At 33.4% G+C, this 23,137-nt stretch overlaps 1 protein-coding gene across 1 annotated transcript in view; it reads left to right on the forward strand.

Annotated features, from left to right (window-relative positions):
* LOC128992990 (uncharacterized) overlaps window positions 1–22,523 on the forward strand; it is a 35,162-nt gene extending 12,639 nt beyond the window's left edge. The window contains exons 5-7 of the mRNA XM_054416739.1: window positions 3,821–3,847; window positions 9,184–9,294; window positions 22,380–22,523. Coding sequence (XP_054272714.1) covers window positions 3,821–3,847; window positions 9,184–9,294; window positions 22,380–22,523 — 282 coding nt within the window. The remainder of the gene's footprint in view (window positions 1–3,820; window positions 3,848–9,183; window positions 9,295–22,379) is intronic.
* Window positions 22,524–23,137: the final 614 nt, after the last annotated feature.

Raw genomic sequence — 23,137 nt, forward strand, 5'->3', positions numbered from 1 at the left:
GGTCGCTTTCAAACCACCACTATTCAGCGAGTATGGGCTAAATTTCACTGATTTGTTTGTAAACAAATCAAGAATAAACATATGATCTTCTAACAATGCAATAATGTGTTAATATTTTTAAGAGACCACATTATAATGTAAATAAACTCAAACTGTCAGCTTCTGGAGCACTGTCAGCTACTGGTGCATTTACTTAGGTGTATTTTGGGTTCTTGGGTTCTAGGGGTTAAGGTAAATTAATTGTTAGAAGTAGTAGACATCCCTCCCCGATTGTCAGGGGTTAAGGTTAATCAGCTGACAGCTGGTACGTAACCTTATACATAGTACTTTTGAATGTTATGCATACCTTATAATATGACTTTTAATAATTTAATTATGGGTAAAAAGTTTGTGGCTTGGTCGAATTTTGAACTCCGGTCTCCTGTATGTTGGTTAGATGCTGTAGCCATTGGGCTAGGACGCTAGTTAATGAGAAAAGAGTCTTAGGATGTATATATTTACCAATGTTTGCTATAGTGGTTAGCGATAGCTGTTACACGTCATCCTAATGCTATAAATCGTGTGAGTTTCTTTGGAGCCTTGTCCCTGTAATCAGCTGTTAGCTGCGTCAGACGGACCAACCTTTTATTTACATATAATAAAAAATAATTTTAATTTCATATATATACATTTACACATACTTTTATTTATTACATATTTCATCGCTAAGGGTCAGACGCACCAGCCACAAAAAAAAAAAAAAAAACACCAATAATACAGTTGTCTTCAACCAAATTTTCTTGAATATTTTCAATAAAAGATATCAATGGTGGACTTATCTATCCTATAACCATGTTGATCTTGGTCTAACATACTATTTTTTTCAAAATAATCTAATAACTGATAAAGCATACTTTTTAAAAATTTTTAGTTATCACTATTTGGTAATGATTTTATTATCTTTAGAGTATGAAATTTAAACATTATTTTGTCTATTAAGAATATAAGATACAAAATAATACAAAGATAACTTGTGTTAACCAAGACTTAATATTATTCAACAGTGTTCTGTGTGAGATACTGTCAAGATCTCTAGATTGCTGTATCTCCCATAACTTCATTTCCTTTTTTCTTTCCTCTATTGAATCAATTATTGTTTTTGTAAATAAAGTGTTATTCAATTCACATTAAAAGTGCTTTAAATGCAATACTATGTAAAACTTTTATCCAGTTTCTCTATTGTATGAAAATAATTGCAAATATTTCTAAAGACCTTTAATTTGAAATTCAAAATTGGATACAGTTAATACTTTTTCTAGGATGGGTTTCATTTAGTTGAAAAGAGTCTACATGTCGAGTTGTATAAAGATCGGTAAAAAATCCAGTAAATATTTTCATTAATAATGTATAAAATACTACATATTTGGCAAATTAATTTTTTTGTTAATTGATCAATTTTAATTTGCTATTTATTTTTATTTTCAAAAACACACTCTGTTGGTAGTCTTTCAGTAATTTTTAAATGTTTGTTGTTTTTTTTCAAACGTAGATATTTTCAAAACATCGATGTGTTTGCGTCGTCTCTTTATATTATTACCTGCATACGATTTCAATTCATGAATAATGTTGCAATACAAATTTGTTGATTGATAGATACAATATTGATACGCAAAATAATAAGTGTTAAAAATACAAAATGTTTCAGTTTTTAAACAAATTCTGGAAATCACAACAATTTGTTTTGAATCATATAATATTACGAATATCGAACAATATAGATTGTTTCAGTGAAAAATCTTGATAGCTCTCCAGCAATTTATTTTTGACATAAGGCCAATCTATCTATATATTAATAGGCAAACATGTTTTTTGTGAAAATTACTCCTCCGAAACTACTGAACCGATTGACATGTTTTTGGTGTCATTGGAAAGAGCGTAACGTGAAATTGTGCAGGAAACATTCTTTTTAGGGAAATAATTAGAGAGTGAGGTCCTGGGGCCCTTTAAAGTTTTGTATTTCTCCATCAGATTAACATGGGAAACAAAAAATGTTATGAAATTTAACATATGCTACAAACATTTACTGACTTGGTTGAAATGAAATATTTACCCTTTGAATTTGGGTTGGCGTAAATATTACAATGGAAAAGAGTGAGAGAGCCTGGATAATTTTATATACTAAAAAGAAAACTTTTTAATACTGTGCTGCATTTCTTAGTTATCATTGAAAGAGCCGATTTGCAAACTATGGAAACATAGGAAAGTCATAGAACACCACCAAGTAGAAGAAATAGAAATCATGATTTTTTTTGAAATTTTAATCGTTATTATGGACAACCTAATGCGAATAAGAGTAAGGCTATTTGTAGAAAACGCTAAAAAACATAATCAGCTTTTGAAAAATGATAAGATATTTACAAAAAATGTTGATTAGGCCTATATCGATCTGTTACGTACATCTTGTTTATTTCCATAATCTTTGAGTCGAATCTTAGTCATCAGCAATTATGACTGTTATTCGTTTTAAAATAACGCCTCTAATAAGTCGACTTAGCAATTGCTCGAATTCGAGCAACCGGTACACTAGTATTATGTTATTATCAAATGAGAAGCATTATTTTTATTATATTGTACATATGGTACATGTAATTTTTTACATGTGACAAATATACAACGATTAACTTATTAACAGGATCGGAGACATAACCTAACAAATATACTGTCAAAATCCAACTAGGGAAATTCCCAAACTCTATGGACCTAAACACCTTCAATGGAAAAAACACTCGATTGTATCAACATTTACATTAATTCTGCGGACATAGGCTTTTGTATTACCTGTAGGGACATGACCAACTCTTGCATTAACTGTGAGGACATCCACACAATTTTCATGGTTATTTTTTACTTCATCTAGACCAATAAACATATTCATCATTCTTACATATTCATCCTCAATTTGAGGTTAGAAAGAACATATGATGTTTTTCAACCATGTGCCTTGAGGTCCACATAATTTGGTTAAAAACCCACGTCCACACAAGTATTGGTATAGTGTAGTATGAGTGTTTGAGTCTGTGTGTGTGTGTCTGTCTGTTTGTGTGGATGTGAACAGAGCTCCAGACCACACCTGTGGTCTGATTTTTGAAGAAATTTGGTATGTAGTTACAAAGCCACGGTTACTTCAGGACTTTATTTTTTTATTTGGATTTATGATTGTGATTTTTTTATAAAAACCCATAAAATAACGGATAATTCAAATTTTCTGAAAAATAGCCCTCACGAGTTTGATAAATATTTAGTATGCTGTAGCCCTTTAAATTCTTAATAAAATAGTAGAGCTCATATTCCTGTAAAAAATACAGTTCAAAGGTTATTGTAGCTTATGATATTGTCAAATAAAAACAAAAAATAAGAGAATTATTGGATAAAAAAACTGTTTCGATTGATATTAGTATGTCATGGATCTTATAATTCTTAAAAACATAGTAGATCACCCATTTCTGTAACAATTACTGTTCAAAACTTATTGTAACTTATGTTATTTCCCCATAAAACCCATGAAAAAAACGGAAAATGGATTTAAACAAACCAATTCTGATAAAAATTTCTCTGTTATGGTCCTTAAAATTCCAAACAAATAGTGCAACCCCAGAAAAATCTTTAAAAATGAAGGTTCAAAAGTTAATGAAATCTTTGTGATTTTTACTTATATGATAGTTACTCTCATCGCTTAACCACGATATCGGTTGTTGAAAGTTAATGGGAGAAAGTATGTGATTGCTGATACTGTTTATTTTTTTTTTTTTATTTGTTTTAATTTTGTTCGTGTTTTTTCCAGGTGGGATATGACTGGATACAATCACAGGTCAGTATTCCATTGAATTGTTTGTAATTCTATACGTAGGGGGATTAGTTTATGTTTATCACCTGCAAGGATTCTTATTAGACTACATCGTTTTCCTACGCAAGAAGAATGTTTATTATGCGAAAGTAATGTGTATTATATTTGTTTATGATTTTTCCGACATAAACAAACACACATTTGTTATTTTGTCATCAACTGTTTTAATTTCCAACAACCAAAACGGTTCAATTAATGTGAATTTGTACTTTAAACACAAGGCCTAACCAAAAAAGTTCTACTAGTTTTAAATTCTTAGCTTCTTAAATTAATATTTCAATGCATTTTGAAATAATTAGTCTTTCGTAATATTCTAAAAACATGTAATGACTTACTCTCTACAATATACTAATGCTATAACATTATTGAAACAGGTTTTGCAGTTGTGTATTTATGATTTTGTTTTGTTAAGTAATCATTAAGGTTTCTTTTAATCATTTAGTGTTATGTTTTAATTTAAGTTAAAGTTCATAGAATTCTCTAGTACCTTACTTTTTCTTATGTTTTTATACTTAAGTACTTTTTGGAACTACTTGAGAGAGAGAGAGAAAATTCTTTATTTTTTACACACTGTTTTGCAGCAATAAATACAAAAAATAAAAAATACCACATGGGTCACAATGACCTGTGCGTGATAGAGTCCTTAGCTGTCTGCTGTCAAAATAAAAGTTCTTCACACTTCACAATACACATAAAAAAAGAACTAACAATAACTTGGTAAAATAACACTATACAATTAATACTATAACAGTTATAAAATAACCTAAAAAACCATATGCAACGTGCAATCAATAACACATTGTTTGCATTACATCCGATTAAAGCATAACTTTTTTCTTTCAAACCAAATTTTTTTACTGAGGCGTGGATTCCGTCAAGTAAGAGTGCTGTGGAAGGTACAATAGATAGTCCAGTTATCAGTTGGTTAGGTCTAAACGAGATATTCTGGGCTGATAAGCGACTCTGTATTGTCAAGGCCTATCTCCATCAGCCAATTAGTGATAACCCTCTTATATACACTCAGTGACACTCGCAGGTCCCTAATTTCTGGAGGAATATTACGCAACAAGCAATTAGCAATGTAAAAGGAATTTGTTAAATTGATTGATTTGAGAACTCTTGGGACCCGTAATCCTATCATCACTGAGTTTCTGGTATGATAGTTATGAACTACTGGCAAGGTGATAAGGTCTAAATGAATGTATGAATAAGCTAATAAATCTTTAACATATAGCTGCCTTATTGATAAAAACTGGGATTCTTTGAACAGATGATCAGTAGAATAACGTCTCGGTTTTCTTAACGCAGCTCTAATTATTGATTTTTGAATTACGAACAAAGGTTCAATTACTGATGAATAAGCCCCTCCCCAAGCTATTAAACCATACTGCAGATGAGATTGAACGTAGGCATAATAAATTCTTTTAATTTCTTCATGTCGTAAAATTTGACCTAATTGGTAAAAAACATAAATCATTTTTCTAAGTTTTGTTTTTAAAAAATGTATATGACTTTCCCATGGACTTTAATATGACTTTAATATGACCATGGAAATGCATATGACTTGGAACTAGTACACTCTTGTTTTATTGCCAATATCGTTCAAAAATAAGTGCTTTACAATATCGAGGTTTTAAATAAAATAACCAATATTTCGCAACAAATAAATCCAATCTACAAAATAAAAGGTAAATGCTGTTACATACATTTAATGCTTATAAAACAATGCAATCACATTAAGTTTAGGTGTTATAATAAGCGTACGATAACATTGCATTAAATGGCGGCACGGCAGGCATGACCGGACTGTGGTGGGGGGAGCTGTCTGTAACCGTACCAATCGGCTGCTACACAGCGCGTATTCCATTGTGTTTATATAACGATAAGATTGATTGACAACAGGTTAGTAACCTCATTTTATGTCAGAAAATTAATCCTGGACGCAGATTCCGTACACAAAAAGAATGCACTAAGGGTATCCCAAACTTTTATATTGATTTATTCTTCAATAAAATAAGGCAACACGTAGAAGAACAATTGTTATATTTACAGGACATAACTTTAGGTGTTAGAGAACATTTTGCAAAGAAAGAACTCACTCTTAGCATACAAGTGTGCTGCACAAAATTTCACACTTCTGGGCAAGTCAAACGTGTACAAGTTGAACAGCATTGGGCCTAAACAACTACCTTGAGGAACACCACGCAGTTTGCAAAGCGGATCTGACGTCTCACTCACACTTTAAATAACATGCAGTCGGCACTCTAAATATGACCGGAACCAACAAACATCTTTTTTACTGCAACCATAGCACTTCATTTTGGCCAATAATAATTCATGATCAATAGAGTCAAATGCTTGAGAATAATCTAGAATAGCTAATTTGCTGTAGAGTCCTTTATCTTTTAATTTTTTATTTGACACTTTTTTAAATTTAATCTATAACCGTTAGGCATACAACAACGCTTCAATATACTAAATTATCTGTTTTTTTAGCTCTACAAAATGGTTTGAAATGAAATTGAAAAGTTTTATGTTTTTAGGTTTAAAAATTAGAAAACCCCATTTTCATCCCATAAAACCCCCCATAAGCCCCTCTTGCCATAGTCCGATCTTACTGGTTCGCTAACTCGTTTGAATAAACCTAGGTTTACACGTTTGATTTTAATTTTAACAAAATCGGATTATTTTTTCTCGAGTTATATATATATATGTCCATTAACATGATAACTCGAGAAAAAATAATCATATATATTCAGCTAAGACCTATCTCTGTGTTTCCTGCAATGTCAAAAATAATGGAAAATATAGTAACTAAACAGATTGTTTCATTTCTAGATGAGTATAATATATTGTCATTGACTATATTGTCCTATATATATAGCACCTATATATATATATATATAGACCTATATAGTGAATGTAGTCAATATACATGTATATAGTCAATATACCTATATATACCTGTAGGTATACATAGTCAATGAAATTGTGTTAGCTACAGTCAGGGTTTAGGAAAAAAACACAGCACTTGTACTGACTGATATGTTTGCGGATCTATTCGAAGCCAAAGATAAAGGACTCTACTACAGCACATTAGCTATTCTCGATTATTCTCAAGCATTTGACTCTATTGATCATGAATTATTATTGGCCAAAATGAAGTGCTACGGTTGCAGTAAAAAAGATGTTTGTTGGTTCCGGTCATATTTGGAGTCCCGACTGCAGGTTATAAAAAGTGGGAGTGAGACGTCAGATCCGCTTTGCAAACTGCGTGGTGTTCCTCAAGGTAGCTGTTTAGGCCTGGTGCTGTTCAACTTGTACACGGTTGACTTGCTCAGAAGTGTGGTATTTTGTGCAGCACACTTTTATGATGACGACTGCCAACTTCACTTGTCGTACAGGCCAGACATGGCATCAGAAGCAATTCGGCTCATCAATACTGATTTGCACAGCATTTTTCAGTGGTCGTTCACGAATGGGCTCGGATTGAATGTTGACAAGTGTGTTGTTATGCATACTGGACTACACAGTCTGATAGAGGAATTGATTAAATCTGCTATAGAAGTCACCCTTGATGGCATGAGATTGTCTCTTTGCAACACTGTCAACACAGTTGGTTTTGTACTTGACAAAGACCTCTCTTTTTCTGACCATATCACATCTGCAGTTAAAGGTGCAGTGGGTAGACTGAGAGGTATTAACAGATTTAAAACTCTACTGCCAGAATGTGTCAAAATGAAACTCGTGCGATCCTTGGTCCTTCCAGCATTCACACATTGCTTCCCTGCATGGAAACAGCATCTCTAAGGAGGATATGGCAAGAGTTCAAAGAATTCAAAATTCTGCCTTAAGGTTCATTTTTGGCCATAATAACTTTGACCACGTGTCCCAAAGGATGACATGTGCAGGAGGTTTACCTGCTGCCTGGTCCACAAAGAGCTCAGGCTGGGAGAGCCTCGGTACCTCAGCGGGATGCTTATTTACAAGGGGGAGATCTGTCTGCTTGGTACTCGTTCCGACCGCAGGCCCCACTTTACTAAAGTGAGGTTTGAGATTGGAAGAAAGTATTTTTTTATTTCGGCCCGCAGTTGTGTAATGGCCTCCCTCAAGACATAAAGACCTCCAAATCCTATTGTTCATTCAGGGCTGCAATGAAGAAAAAACAAAGGTTAATTTTAAATTGTTCATGTTTTTCCATGGTAATTTTTGTATATATGTGTAAATATTAGGCTAGTTTAGATTTAGTTTTTGACTTGAGTTAGTTTGAAAATAATATAATATGAAACTTGCTTGTACATAAAGGTATTTTTATTTATTATTTATATATTTATTTATTGTTTGTCTGACCTTATGACAACAGCTAACTCACCAGCAACAAAAAGCTGTGATACAAATTGAGAACTGTCTAAGTAGGATGGTTTATAGATATGTTTTTTTTTATTATCTATTACATGATTTGCGATATTTTGTGAATGTGGCACTGAATACTACAAAATACACTGAATAGGCTAACTTTTGGTACATTAATGATCAAGTTAATGACTTAAATGGAAAGAACTAATATCGTAGATGTGAAAGTTCGGATTATATCAATAATTTTTCCATGAATAGGGCCAATATACAACAGGCTTATGGGACAGAGTAATTTTTTATTTTAATACTAGGAAAATTCGTAGGACACTACCCAAAGTAGTAATGGGTAAAGTTTTAATGGTATTTTATGAGTACACTTAATATTATACAATCCAAATTGATTAATACGTGTTTAAAAATGATTTCGTTCGTGCTTTACCAAAATTGTGGACTTTTATTTATGAGTTATTTACTTTTTATACATCATATTCATAAAACAAATTATTCTCTTTAGCATTCTCTTCCCGTTGCGAAGCATGGGTATGGTGGCTTGTAAGCAATCCATGTACACTGCAGATAAGCTGACAGCTGTTTCATGGCATTGTTTAAGAACATAAAACCTTTGAGAGTCATTGGTACATAACCTAATTAGGCATCTTCAAATGCACATGAACTCCCTTTCGGCCCTTTAAATACAACAAACGGTTGGGGTCTGGTGGAACTTAACATTCGTGGAGTGCAGCTGACTAAAAATATCAGCACCATCTGATCTCAATCTTATTAAATACCACGTTTTCGTAAAGTGTAAAATGTTTTGTTCCGTTACCTCTGATTGGCAACTCATAATGTAACTATCTCGCAAAACATGAAAACATGTATGCTATTGGAATATGTAAATATGTAAATTGCAATACTGGAAATGTTTAACAATAATTGTGTTATAGGAACAATTTCTCAATCGAAAGGAAATCTACAAGGGCAAAGAAGTTGCACTTCATATTGATCATGGTTTCTTTAACGGAAGAAAAGAAGACGTAGAACTAAACGCAATAATGGTAAGAACAGTATTTGCAGTCTTAAATTGTGTTACTATTTATCCCATTTATGGAATAAGCTATTATTGTAGGTCTCATGTCAGGACCGACTTGTTGTTTCATTGTCATGTCTCCAGAGCCCAAAAACACCAAAATAGTTCAAATTCATACAAATAACATGCGAATCACATGTCTCCTCCCTTGAAATAAGGTGACACTTGTAACGACCCAAAAGCCGTCAAGGGGTTAAAAGCCGTTTTTAAGTTTTATTTAGAAGTATTAGTTTTCGTTCGGGGTAAACCGCGCCCGCGTTGACAACGGCATCGAAGGAGCAGGCCTACGTCATCGTAGTGGGGAGGAAGTTAGTTAGCTACCCTGCCGCCAGGAGCGATGGGAAGAAGGGCCAGAGGAGCAGACCTCAAGTTCAGTTGTCTACCCGCCTCAGATCGATAAGGACGTTGCTGTTTGGAGCAATCCAACAATTATTAGGAAAGACCCGAGTCATCCTGGTGAGTTACATAAAGTTTTCCCCTTGGTGGTGGAGTCCTTAGCTATTGTGTGCTACCGATATAGAATTTCGTTTAATTTTAGCTGTAGAGAAGTTTAATTTTTATTTTAATTGTGCCCGCAATTGCGTGCTGCGCGCGACTTGCACGCTTTTTCCCGTCGTCAGCACACGTACTCTCGACTCTTACTTGCCACGAAATTTATTTAATACACCCGAGTAATATCCGTGGGGATTATTCCGTTACCCCGAGCCGTCCTACGCAAATTTGTTTTAAGAAACACCGCATCAACTCTGGTGATCGACCGAGTTAAATTCTCCCGACACGTTTACTTTGGTGATTACCAAGTATAACGACCGAATCACGTTTTAGTTAAGTTTCTAATTAATTAGGTCATCCGCATTCTCGATAATTTATTCAAAATTCTAAATTTAGCTTCACATATTTTTCGAGTGGCTATGATGAGCCACTACCTACCACTAAGCTCTCTACCTAGTTAAAGGTAAGCTTAACATTGTAAGCATTATTGTTATAATTAATATTCTGAGCCAATAAACTCGAAACGATAATTAATTAACGAACACGTTAGAGTCCTGGACTATCTCATAGTAGGCTAAGCTATCTGGACAAATTTAAGGTGTGACAGAATTTCAGGTGAGACGACAATTACGTACTTTAAAATCTAATTTTGTCTCTCAACCCGAAATTTCGTCATACACTCGTTTGGTTGTTCTATAAAGGTAAAATGGTGAAAGAGACCGAAAAATTATATTTGCTAAGGTGTGATTAACAGTTTAATGGTGATAAAGATAAATAAAAAAATGTCGCATCACCAAATAAGAACGTTGAAAAAAAAAACACTCTATGCAATAATTTAGAAAGTCCAAGTTTAATTGAAATAGTAAAAAATTTAAATTAACAAAATAACTTGATTTTAAATTTTTATAAATTTAGTTATATATTTCTTTATATTACATAAATAATGTAATGGTCCTTCAAAGCACATGTATTCCCTAAACCTCTTCAGTTCGCGGTTTTCTCTCATTTTCCTTCCTTGAGTCCGCGAATCCCAAGTCTCGTCACCCCTCAATCTTATCCACTGTCATATCTCTGACTTGACGGTCAATGCCAAGAATCCAACCGTAGGATTGCCACGTGAACAGGGAAGAGTGTGTTTTAGTAATTTATAATTTTACTAAATGAAATAAATAAAGTACCAAAATTGTAAAAACATGTATCCATAACAAACTAACTACGAGAATCTTTTTAACCAACTTGTCCCTACTATTAACAAAAGGAGGAGGTTCTCAATTCGTTTGTGACAATGTATTTTTTTATACGGATGTTCACCAATTTCTCTGTGATTCTTTTACCGATCAACTTGGTTCCGTCACCAAAATGACTAGGAGAGTTTCCCTTTGGTATTTTAGATAACATTATGTTTAAGTGTAATATTTGTTGCGGTAAAAATTCTGAAAACTTCAAATATCCAACTTTTATTTTGCTTATATTTGTGCAGAAAAGAGAATAAATAACAATAATATGCCTAAAGCTGTTGGCTGAAACCATTCAAATGATGCTACTAAAGCTTTTGTTATAAAACAACCTTTGTTCTACTTCTGAGAGATTTGTTAGTGTTGGTGGCTGAGAAATAACTTTCATATCATTCCAAAAGGCTTGAGACGGTACTTTATTTATTTTTAGCGTAGAAGAACCTCGATTGCAGGAAAAGATGTTGTCTGACATAGCGATGTCTTTAGTAAAGACATTCAGTTTTTCATTCGGCCTAATAAAATATGGACAACTCTCTGTTTTTGATACAACTGTTTTTGGCTAATCTCAAATGGGGTATCAGCGAATTTACTGATTTCAAAGAAAAAATCAAATCCACGAGATCTTTGTGTATCACTTAGTTTGTTTGCCAGTCTTTCTGTTCTTATGAAATGATTATCATTTCTGGTTCGTCCATGATGATAAATCCTAATTTCTTCAATTCTTTCAGATTATTGTTCTGGAGATTCTTGTTCCAATCGCTGACGATTCACGCTCATCCTGTAGTATCTTTCTTTAAGTTTTTCATTGTTTAGTCTTTCCCGTATCAGAACTAAGCGGCGCTCTCCTTCCTCTATTGATTCATTATCTCTAGCCTTTGTCTTATTAGACCAAGGGGATTAGCTCTTACTTGTGGCAAATCATTTAGCAGGCGTGACCTAATTATGTTTTGTCAACTTTCTTTTATCTCTGGAGTTTCATTTTTTTCTTCTCATACTTTATCTGGTTTTCATTTCAAGCAATGTTTTCGGTCCGGCCGCTCGGCACTCCCCCCACCACTAACGTCTGAGCTGTCTCTCTCTTACTCATTTCGTCTTATGGCGTTTCCGTGTTTGCGCTCACAAAATACGCTTTATCTCTGTTCATAGTGGCTCGATTATCAATTCATTTGCACAGTTGTAATCTGCATGGAATTGCGGGGATTATGGTATATGTTTTGTATTAAAATAATTATTTTTAGATTAAATTCAATACTTAAATCTACTAAATACGGTTTGTTGCTGCCACTTTTTAAATTAACGATAAAGCTGTTATCATTGCTAATGATTATTTAATTTAGCTTACAAACTTATGTTTTTAATGTTTGATGTTATGTTTTTCATTAATTTAACATGTACGAGAGGACCCATGCTGCTCCGCAGCGTAAAAATAAATGTTAAATCCTAGAAATAATCAACTTTATGATTTTTGGTTAAGTTTTACAGTATCATGAGCTTAACTGATTCAAACGATCAATATCTCAAATGAAAGCCTGCACTTTACTGATTATTTTTAGTCAAAAACATATAAAAATCATGAACAATACTGGAGCTATTGATTTTTAATCATAAAAAACCTCATGAAAATAGTTTTTATGTTGGTTCTTCAGCTTGCGTTTGCTTGAAACTCGTCCAATTAGAATAACTAATTGCTTATGTGAAATTTCACTGAAAGTTGTTAGACCAAAATATAGGATTATATAATTTTTGCTTGTGAAATGCATCTTAAATTAATGTGAGAATTCAAACACGAATAAAATTATGTTTTTGGTCGAGTAATACAAAGTAAGTATATAAATATATGCCGATGCTTGATGGCAAATCTGTGCGTGCAAATCTTCAATTTTATACCTCTATCATGAAAATCGGTCGCACAGCAGAGCCAAACGAACTCGGATAAGAAAACCCATTTTTTTATATATAAGATTTATCATTTTAGTAACAAAATATGCTTCATACAGCTAACTTAACTGAAGTTATATATTTGTTCAGTTGGAGTACCAAATGAAAGGAGCAACAAAAGGTTTAGAATAGGTTATGAAAAAAACATGTTATTTACGAATCAAACAATTTATTTATGACAAAAATATTTCAATACGATAAAATTGTAAACACATGTTTCCTATGTGTTTTCGAACAGTATTATTTTGTGTAACTTTTGCCAAAGACCGATTTCCCTTATGTCCTAAAATGTCCCTAATATGTTCCTAGACTTAAAATTAATTGTGGCAATAAATTGTATAATTTTGAAACTAAAAAAAAAACTATTGAGACTTAACTTCACTAATGTTTTTGTCATTAAATCAATTTTAATCGGGTCATTTGTTTGTAAATAAAAAGTAGTATGCATTTAGTAAATAAGATAGCCTTAGACCTCTGTATTTTAAGGGGCATAATAATAATAACTTGTGTAGGCCTACATGTTGCTCGAAATCGAGCAATTGCAAAGAAATAAAGTAGTTATTTGAAAACAAATAACTTATTTAAAAACTAATTAACGTCATATTTTCCGTTGAATTTAAAATACTCAACTCATAGATTACGTACCTAACTGAACCATATAATCAACATTTCTTGTAAATAATTTATCATTTTAAAAAGCTGATCTGGTGTTTCAGTGTATTCTACAAATGTTTCCCACATTTAGCCGCATTAGGTTGTCCATGTTGATCTTCGTCAATGATAATGTAGTCTGCATGGTACTACCCATTGTCGCCAGTACGTTTACAAATTTCAGTCATTTTTTTATAGCGATAACATTTTGTTTGCATTACTTAAGAACTGCCTGATTTTCTGCATAACCTCTCTATAAAAATTGTATTTGCTTCAATAAGCATTAATTGGCTAGTTACTGTTATAACGTAAGTTATATTTACCTGAAAAATTTTAGAATTGAAAGGCCTAATGTTGTTCAGATGGTTTTTTGTTTCCCTCAAATGTGAATGATGCAAATCCTTCAATGAAAGTTGTATTAAGGTTTCTTGGATGTAGTAATATTATGTTTAAATCACTTGACTTTTATGAAAACATATATTGAATCTCCTTGCCGTTCCAGTTTAATTCAGCCTTAGTGTTTTCCTTTGCCAATCATCATAAAGTTTAGTCCGTGTTTCCTACAAAATAGTAACACTTCGGCTAACAACATCCTTGTTCATTGTTTGTGGGAATCTTCATATTGTAAGTGTTCTTCATTATATAGGAGGTAAAATATATCAAATCGTCCAGGCTTTTTCGATTTTTTACATTGTAAATTAAAGTAATAAATATTTAATTTCAACAAAATCAGTAAAGGTACAATGCGTTTTTTTTTAATTGAAAAATAAATAACAGTAATTAAGTTATACAGCTGATCAAAATGTAAACAATATTATGATCTTCATAAGGACAACATGGGAGCTTTCAAAGCCACTGAAGCACACAAACGTAGTGTTCGCGTATTAATGGTATAGATTTAACTAAAAAAAATATAAAGTCAGGCACTTTTCTTATTTTAATAATGGTACAACGGGATTTTTACTGACGTAAAACTACAAATCAAAAGCTTCGTACTTTTATAACGAGTACAATGGTGGAAACCACATTTAAAACGAATAAGTATCAATAAAGACATGACAGTTTATGGCTATTTGCACACACACCGATTTTGGACGGTCGGTAATAAGTTGGTCGATATTTTATCGGATCTTGGTGTTTGCACACATACCGGATTTTTATCGGCGAAACGATCAGTCTCTGTTGTTGTATCGAGAACGAGACGAGATTACTAAGATATTATTCTAAGAGATTATTCTAAGTTCAATTAAAATGCATATTATATTATTTTGACCTAACCTATAAATGTAATTGTGTCCACCTGGTTCAATAAACGAGTTATTGAGTTATTATTGAATACTTAATCCTAAAAGAGTTGTTGCTATGTAGTTATTGTATCGACGTAGGTATTAAGCGCTGTATGATTAAACGTATCTTCTGGATTTATCCAATTAATAAAAGCAGAGAAAAAACGGGAACATTCCACACACTTTTTTAAGAACTATGGCTTGATAGCAGTAAAATTTTCAACTACCTATTTCAAAATGTCAATAGCATCCTTATCTATTAAGTCACCTATTTAAAACGTTATAAGCACGCACTACCAAAATTAATTAAAAATGTCAGAAGAGCAGTGGCTTGAAATGGAGGATGGTGTAGCGAGAACTGCCAGACGGTCGGCAAACAATCGGTGTGTGTGCAAGCTTGTATTTAGCTACGTACGCCACTGCGTCGCTGGCACATCCCCGGCACCGGCGGTATGCAGTGGCAGTGGCCGGCAGCTCATCGGCATTTTACCGGCGCCGATCAGCGGTCGGCGTGTGTGCAAGGTCCCGTTCCCGCCTGTGGTTCACTATTGGAATTTGGACGACCGGTAAAAAACCGGTCGTCCAAAATCGGTGTGTGTGCAACGTGCCTATGTCAATGAAAACACGGTCTCCCCGTGCAGCAGCAGGAGCAGGAGCACTGTTGCATTGTTGTGGCAGACTTTAGCCGCATGGCTCCTCAACTAACCTCCAGCGGTCACGTATCACTAAAACAACTGCCATATCTCAGTTATTATACGTCCAATTGTAAAAATTAAGGTGTCAATCGGTTTGTAATAAAATTACCTTAAATAAGTTATTCTTGTAAAATTGTCATAAAATCGATGGTTTTTGAGTAATTTAAGAAACAAAATTTTAAATGGACGCCATTTTGTTTTATGTATTCGGAAAATTGTCATAATTTTTCTGTAGCTTTGTCTAGTGGTCAGAAATGTTTTTGCAAAGTTTCAATTTCGTACGTTTAACCATCTTCTTTTAAAAAAATATTAGAGGAGAAACAAAATGGCGGCTGTTTGAGTAACTAAAGACTTCCGGACTGTTTGATTATGATATTTGGATATGTTTCTTACACAGGAATAATACTCTAAAATATCCGATACTAATTCTGAAACACCCTGTATATAAAAAATTAAACATTCACTAAACATCATGAAATAATAAAAAAAAAACCGAACGTTTTAAAGTTCTAAAAAAAAATTGAATAATTTTAATAAAATAAACGTTTGTTACATTCAAACTCACTTATTCCAAGTCGGCGTGGCTTTCACACTGCAACTATGAATAAAATAAAAGATAGGGAGTGTATTTTGAAAATCAATAAAATATAGCTGGATGACATAAATATATAAAATACCCCCGCCGCAGCAAACCTGCAGACTAAGCGAATTTCCATTTCCCTGAATGGATTTATACTAAAATGTCTCCTTAAAAATATCACATTTATTCCCTATTTAAAAAGAATCAGTTTAAAACATACTTAGGTTTGCTGCAACAGGGAGGGTAAAAGTGTTATTTATGTAAAATGTGAATAGTTGGTAAGTAATAAAAACATTTTCCAAATTTGGGCAAAATATGTTAATAAACAAGCAAACTACAACAGTTTAATTATCTATACTATTATAAAAAAGAGGTGGTTGCTGTATGTATGGGAAAAGTAAACGCGAAAAATACTGGCCGGATTGGGCTGAAATTTGGCATGATGATAGCTCACATTCCCGATTAACATATAGGCATATTCGTATTTCAAAAATCCTTTCGGACTCCGCCCCAGTGGCTCTGGAGTTTCCCATCCCATGTTAACCTTATGAGAAATGAAATTATTGAATCTTAACAGCTGTTTCAATTAAACAAGTTGGTTCTGTTCTGTGATGTTCAATAGCATTAAAGTTACAAGGATTACCAACAGGGTGCAGCACTAGCACTATTATTTCTTTTACATTTATGACAACAGCTAATTTGCAACCAAAAGGTGAGTGAGCGTAGCGAACGAACTTCAACCTGGAGGCGAGTGAGCGTAGCGAACGAGCTAACCTGAAGGCAAGTGAGCGTAGCGAACGAGCTAACCTGAAGGAAAGTGAGCGCAGCGAACGAGCTCCAACCTAAAGGTGAGTGAGCGTAGCGAACGAACTTCAACCAGGACGTGATTGAGCCATGCAAACGAGATCATCTTGAAAATTAAGAAGTTAAACGGGGCAAAGCCCGCGGGTTACAGCTAGTTTTCTATAAAAATAACATGGAAATTTTAAATTTACAATTTTTTGAAATTTTCTCCGTAACTATTAGGCGCATTCTAACGCTTCAATATACTAAATTGTTTGTTTTTTTAAGCTCTACAAAATAGTTTAGAAAGAAATTGCAAAATTTTATGTTTTTTGGGTCAAAAATGGGAAAAACCCATTTTTACCCCATAAAAGCCCCCATAAACCCCCGTTCCCATGGTCCGATCATGCTGGTTCGCGAACTCGTTCGAATAAACGTAGGTTTACACGTTTGTACCAAATTTCATCAAAATCGGATCATTTTTGCTCGAGTTAACGCGCTAACGGACACATATATATATATAAATAAATAAAAATGTATATATATATATATATATATATATATATATATATATATAAATTTGAACGGATGGTTTTTTGGCCTCTAGGGACCTCAAAACGAAAAAAAAATCGGTCCCGGGTCCAGGTCTTACCATGAGTACTACGATAATAGCTTATTCCCTATATGGGAAATTCGCAAAAAAAAAACATATGAACCGTTTTGTTGGATATCAAAGGAAGTATTTACTTGTATTTAATGTTTACTTCTGAATGAATGCATAATAAAACTAACACACACAAACTTTCTATTTGAATATGAAAAAATATTTTGATATTGTGATAGGCAAGAGAAGCTGATTTAGTATTAAAAAGTTCTTTTTCTTACAGTCGCCCGACAAAGTTGGCTTCCTTGTACTGTTTATAGTACAGAAAGCTGCTAATTGCTGCATATTTATACTTTGCCGTACGGTTTATACTTTGTCGTACAGTTTATAATTTGCCGCACATCAGGATTCCAACGAAACAACACACAACAGCGTGGTTCTATTATGCACGTAATCCGAGTACGCTTGGAAATAGCTTGGCAACACTTAAAGATAATAATACTATGAGCAGCTGATTGACTATTATAACTACGATTTAACCTGTCGTTTCGTGTTTATAATTTCGGTATTTCTGAACTTTATGGAATTTTCTTTTAAACGTTTTTAAAACATTCTTACGATCTTAATAAACAAGAAAATACCTTTAAAGAATTTTTTAGGCACGGAAACCACTTCAAATTACAAAAACATACGGAACTATATTCTCAAAACGTGGAGCACATTTCTTGCCGAGGAAAAATAGCGGAGTGATACGGATCGCGGGTACTACTTTCTCTAGGGCACCATTTGTGTTGCCAGCTGAACCTAAAAACGTATTGTATAGTGTTTGAAAGACTAATTATTTATATGATTTATAGTGACTGTAGGAAAAATATAATGTGTAACACGAGTGAAAAAGGCCTTTGCTGCACTCGAGATCATTCGGCTCGTGCGTAAACATTGCTCTCGTGTGCAGCAAAGTGCCACTTTCACCACTAGTTACACAAATAACTATTTCTAAATTAAAAAACATTTAAATGCATCATTTTTAAAAGATATTTGTTAATACCATCATAAGATTATAATTTATTATCGTGTAAAAAATAACTTTTTGAAGGTATGTGCCGATGATAGGTTACAATGATAAAATAACACCCAACGCATAACTCTGGAAAACATAATGATTGACACCTTTATTGATAGTTAATCTCCTGCAATGTGGACATCCTCTTTATATGTTCAGTATGTTGTGTAGCCAACTTGAAATTCGCGAGGTTAATTATGAAAAAAGTTTACATTTAATTATATTTTTACTTTCTGCCCTTATACCATTGTTGTTGTGTTGGAGAAAGTATTGTTTTCGTCAACATTTTCGAGTTTGAGTTTTGAGTGGATGTATTAGTTTTGGGTCCCCCTGGACCCAAAAAAGTGGTTTTCGAAGTGATGTCTGTGTGGGTGTGTGTGTGTGTGTGTGTGTGTGTGTGTGGATGTGTACAGAGCTAGGGACTACACCTATGGTCCGATTTCGATGAAATTTGGTTTGTAGGTTCTAATCCATGGTATCTACAGGTATTTTTTCATTTTTTGAAATTTTGATTTTTAATGGGGATTTTCCCATAAAAACCCTAAAAACCGGAAAAATCGGATTTAAACAAAAATGGCCCGAACGATTTTGATAAAAATTTTGTATGTTGTAGCCATTTAAATTTTGAATAAAGTTGTAAAAATCCCATTTCCGTATATTTACTCTCACCGCTTACACATGATAAAGGTTGTTGACAAACTTATGGGAGAAAGTATGTGTCAAAATGCTGATACCGTTTATTTTCATTTTTCTTTTTTTGCATTTTAAGTAGTTTTTTTACAAAAATAAATTATTCTTTTTGAGAATAGATTACATGAGACTTCTAGACAAAACTTTTTTTCCTCCATAGCCTTCATTAGTACAATAATGCTATAGTATGAAAAATGGTTAGTTTTCTATCTCCACAAGATGGTTGTAGTTAAAATAGGCACTTTTATGTCTTAAGGGTAAACAATTAAAAACATTTAAAATTTTCAAACCCCATAACCCCTTGTTTGTGATCCGTGCAAACTCACCCACGTTAAAACTGCCACCCTACACATTCGTGCTAAATTTCTTAAAATCTGACCAAAAATCACTCGTTATCATGCAACGGACAAACAGACGCATTTATTACTATCATCATCATCATTTTATATATATTAAAACGTGACAAGTTTTTTTTTATATTTCACGATTCTGAATCAATTACTTGACGGATTTTCACGATTTTTTGTGTTGAAAAAAGATAATTTTTAGAACTAGGGAATGTCGAAGCCATAATTTTAGTTTAGGGTATAAGTTTTTAAGAAATTAAGTTTTATTTTTTTTTTACTCTAACAGCTGACGTAGACATTCTAGACTAGCTTTTGCTATAATATCATTTGCTTTACGTAACAGCTGTAAGCATTCAGCGTTCGCAACACAAAATCAGTATTTGGATAAAATGAAATTGCATACGTAGTTTTGACTTATTTATACTATGTGTAAAGCTATAATCATTTATACCTTCATTTATTCGGTAAGAGGATGACAGATTATTTAAATGTACATAGTAAAATACTAGATCATCTCATTTATTTTTTTGAGCAGTCTTTAAAATCATTAGTTTGTTTTAGTTCAATATAATTTTTTATAACTAACAGCTGGTTGAATATAAAAATATTCTATATTCTATAGAACTATGAGGTGATTTTATTTACTCTGTGATTTTGTCATTGATTATAGGAAATAAGTAAGATTCTATAACCATTGCTGTATACGAATCGAAGCTCACGATCTTTCAAAAGAAAGTTTATGAAAATATATTTTTCCTACAGTCACCCGTCAAAATGTGGGCTTCCTTGTACTGTTTAGAGTACATAAAGCTGCTAATTGCTGCATATTTATACTTTGTCGTACGGTTTATACTTTGTCATATGGTTTATACTTTGGCGCACATCAGGATTCCAACGAAACAACACAAAACAGCGTGGTTCAATTATGCACGTAATCCGTGTACGCTTGGAAATAGGTTGGCAACACTTAAAGATAATAATACTATGAGCAGCTGATTGACTATCATAACTACGATTTAACCTGTCATTTCGTGTTTATACTTTCGGTATTTCTGAACTTTCTGGACTTTTCTCTTAAACGTTTTAAAACATTCCTAAGAAATTTAATAATCAAGAAAATACTTTTAATGCATTTTTATAGGCGCGGAAACCACTTCAAATTACAAACAAATACTGAACTATACTCTCAAGTCGCGGAGCAAATTTCTTGCCCAGGAAAAAAGCGGAGTGATACGGACCGGGTACTACTTTCTCTAGGGCATCTATTTGTGTTGCCAGCTGAACCTGAAAACGTGTTTCATAGTGTTTGAAAGACTAATTATTTTTATGCTTTATAGTGACCGTAGGAAAAATATAATGTGTAACACGAGTGCAAAAGGCCTTTGCTGCACTCGAGATCATTCCGCACTCGCCTGCGGCTTCTGCGTAAACATTGCTCTCGTGTGCAGCAAAGTGCCACTTTCCCCAATAGTTACACAAATAACTATTGCCACTCAAATTTTCGAGGTAAGGTTGGGAAATAACAATGATCACATGTGTTAATTCATCTTGGCAGCTTTTTCTTTACAATAGATTTTGAACTGCTTAAACTGTGCTTGAATTATATAGCCTATATAGTTTTAATTGACAACTCCATTCCCGTACGTAGGACGGGCCGACAACTCGTATACATTTAAAACAATTTTAATGAGTAGTTTTATAGTTTTTAATAAGCAATATTATTAGTCCTAGGTTTACCAAATCTTTCATACGATGATACTTAATAATTGTTATAGCTACTTTCGTTTGGTAAAACTCATCGTATAAATAGCTTTGACTATGTTGAAAATTGCAACATAAGGAAAAAAAGGGGGAAAAACACGGCTTTTACAGCTTAGGCAAATTAGACATAATAATGCATCCCAAAAAATCGTCTAGAACTATTGTCTGTCATCGTTTACTTTATTATTATCACCATTGCCATTTAAGATGGTACCGCCTCCTAAGTGCGTATTTTAACCCAAATGACGAGTGAAGGATGACTGTAGAATGGAGTGAGATGCCTTGTGTAGCTTTGTTACTGACCAAGATCAGCTGTATCATAAGTCACGACCATTTTATTGAAAGCCCAATGATCAAGTACAGCTGGTTCCAGTTTCGAACCATCAAAAAGCAACACATTTTTTCTCAGGAACAAACCGGCGACCTCTAGATTACTGTTTGAGCACTATACCCCAAAGATACCCATCAATATATAATATTATTTTATAAGGAATCGTAAGACAAAAACTGTAAAAAAGTATAACATTTTGGTAATGCTAGTTAAAGTAACACATCTTAGATAAACTACTGCGACTAAACTGCTCAGCAAACTTTGACATATTTTATATCAGTCACACATAATTTATTGCGCTTGAAGAACTGACTAATAAAATGACCATGAAATGTGGCATTTGAGGTTAATAAGCGAAAAACCTCAAATAAGTGCAAAACGTTCGCAGTTTTTCTACTCCCAAAACGTAATCACACGTCAAAATCTTTTGCAAACTCAACTCTTATTTTGGACCCCCAAAAGATATTAAATACTTTCTAGTTTTAGACGATTTTCCGGGAAGCACGATCTATTTTTGGTCTAATTTTCCTGGACTATTATCCTACAGTTTCACTTGGCATCACGTTTACCTCAAAATCATTTATGACTTTTTTACAGATTAAGGCTGCAGCCGAATTTGCCAGACACAACGTACACAATGGCATTGTTTTAGCTCAATATGCTGGCGTCCTTGTTACAGAACGATTGGATCCCATGACAAAAGAAATCCTTGATAGACCTGGACGCTTTTTTTTATTTTGAAATGGAAAATAAGGTATGTCCGGTTTTTTACTACCATAGCTTTAATAGAGTTGAAGCATACAATTCTCGCAACTAAGACAAATCCAACGACTTTGTGTGTATGTGGTATATGATGTTTAAAATATACAATTCATTATACTTTGAACACATCAGCTGTGTGATCAGCATCAGCTCATCTTTAGCGTTGATTGTATACTTAGATTAACAGCTCTTGAAAACATTCCCTACTCATGTCTCTCACTCAACTGACAAGGTTGGGAAACCGTAAGTATGAAAAACCAATGAATACTAAGCAAAATCCATCCTCACAGAAATTTTTAGTCCACAACAACATTGTTGTTATACTTTCTGTTTAATTAATTCATCATTCTGTGCCTTATCCATATTTTATGCAATAAACTTCTCTAAAAAGTTATAAACATTAAGACCAAGAAGTGATCTTCATCCAGGGAGGTCTGCTTTGTGAATAACAAAGCATTGTCCAATGGAACCTCTTAACAACAAAACTGCATAGTCTAAATAGGATTTTTGACGCGGAACTACATACTGCTTATGCAGCATATGTATTCCAATAGTAATAACTGTTTAGAAAGGGTCTAAAGGTGGGAAACCAT

This window comes from Macrosteles quadrilineatus, unplaced genomic scaffold, assembly GCF_028750875.1.
Source record: "Macrosteles quadrilineatus isolate MER2022 unplaced genomic scaffold, UCM_ALF_1.0 Scaffold_4__1_contigs__length_99947679, whole genome shotgun sequence".
NCBI classification, from domain to species: domain Eukaryota; kingdom Metazoa; phylum Arthropoda; class Insecta; order Hemiptera; family Cicadellidae; genus Macrosteles; species Macrosteles quadrilineatus.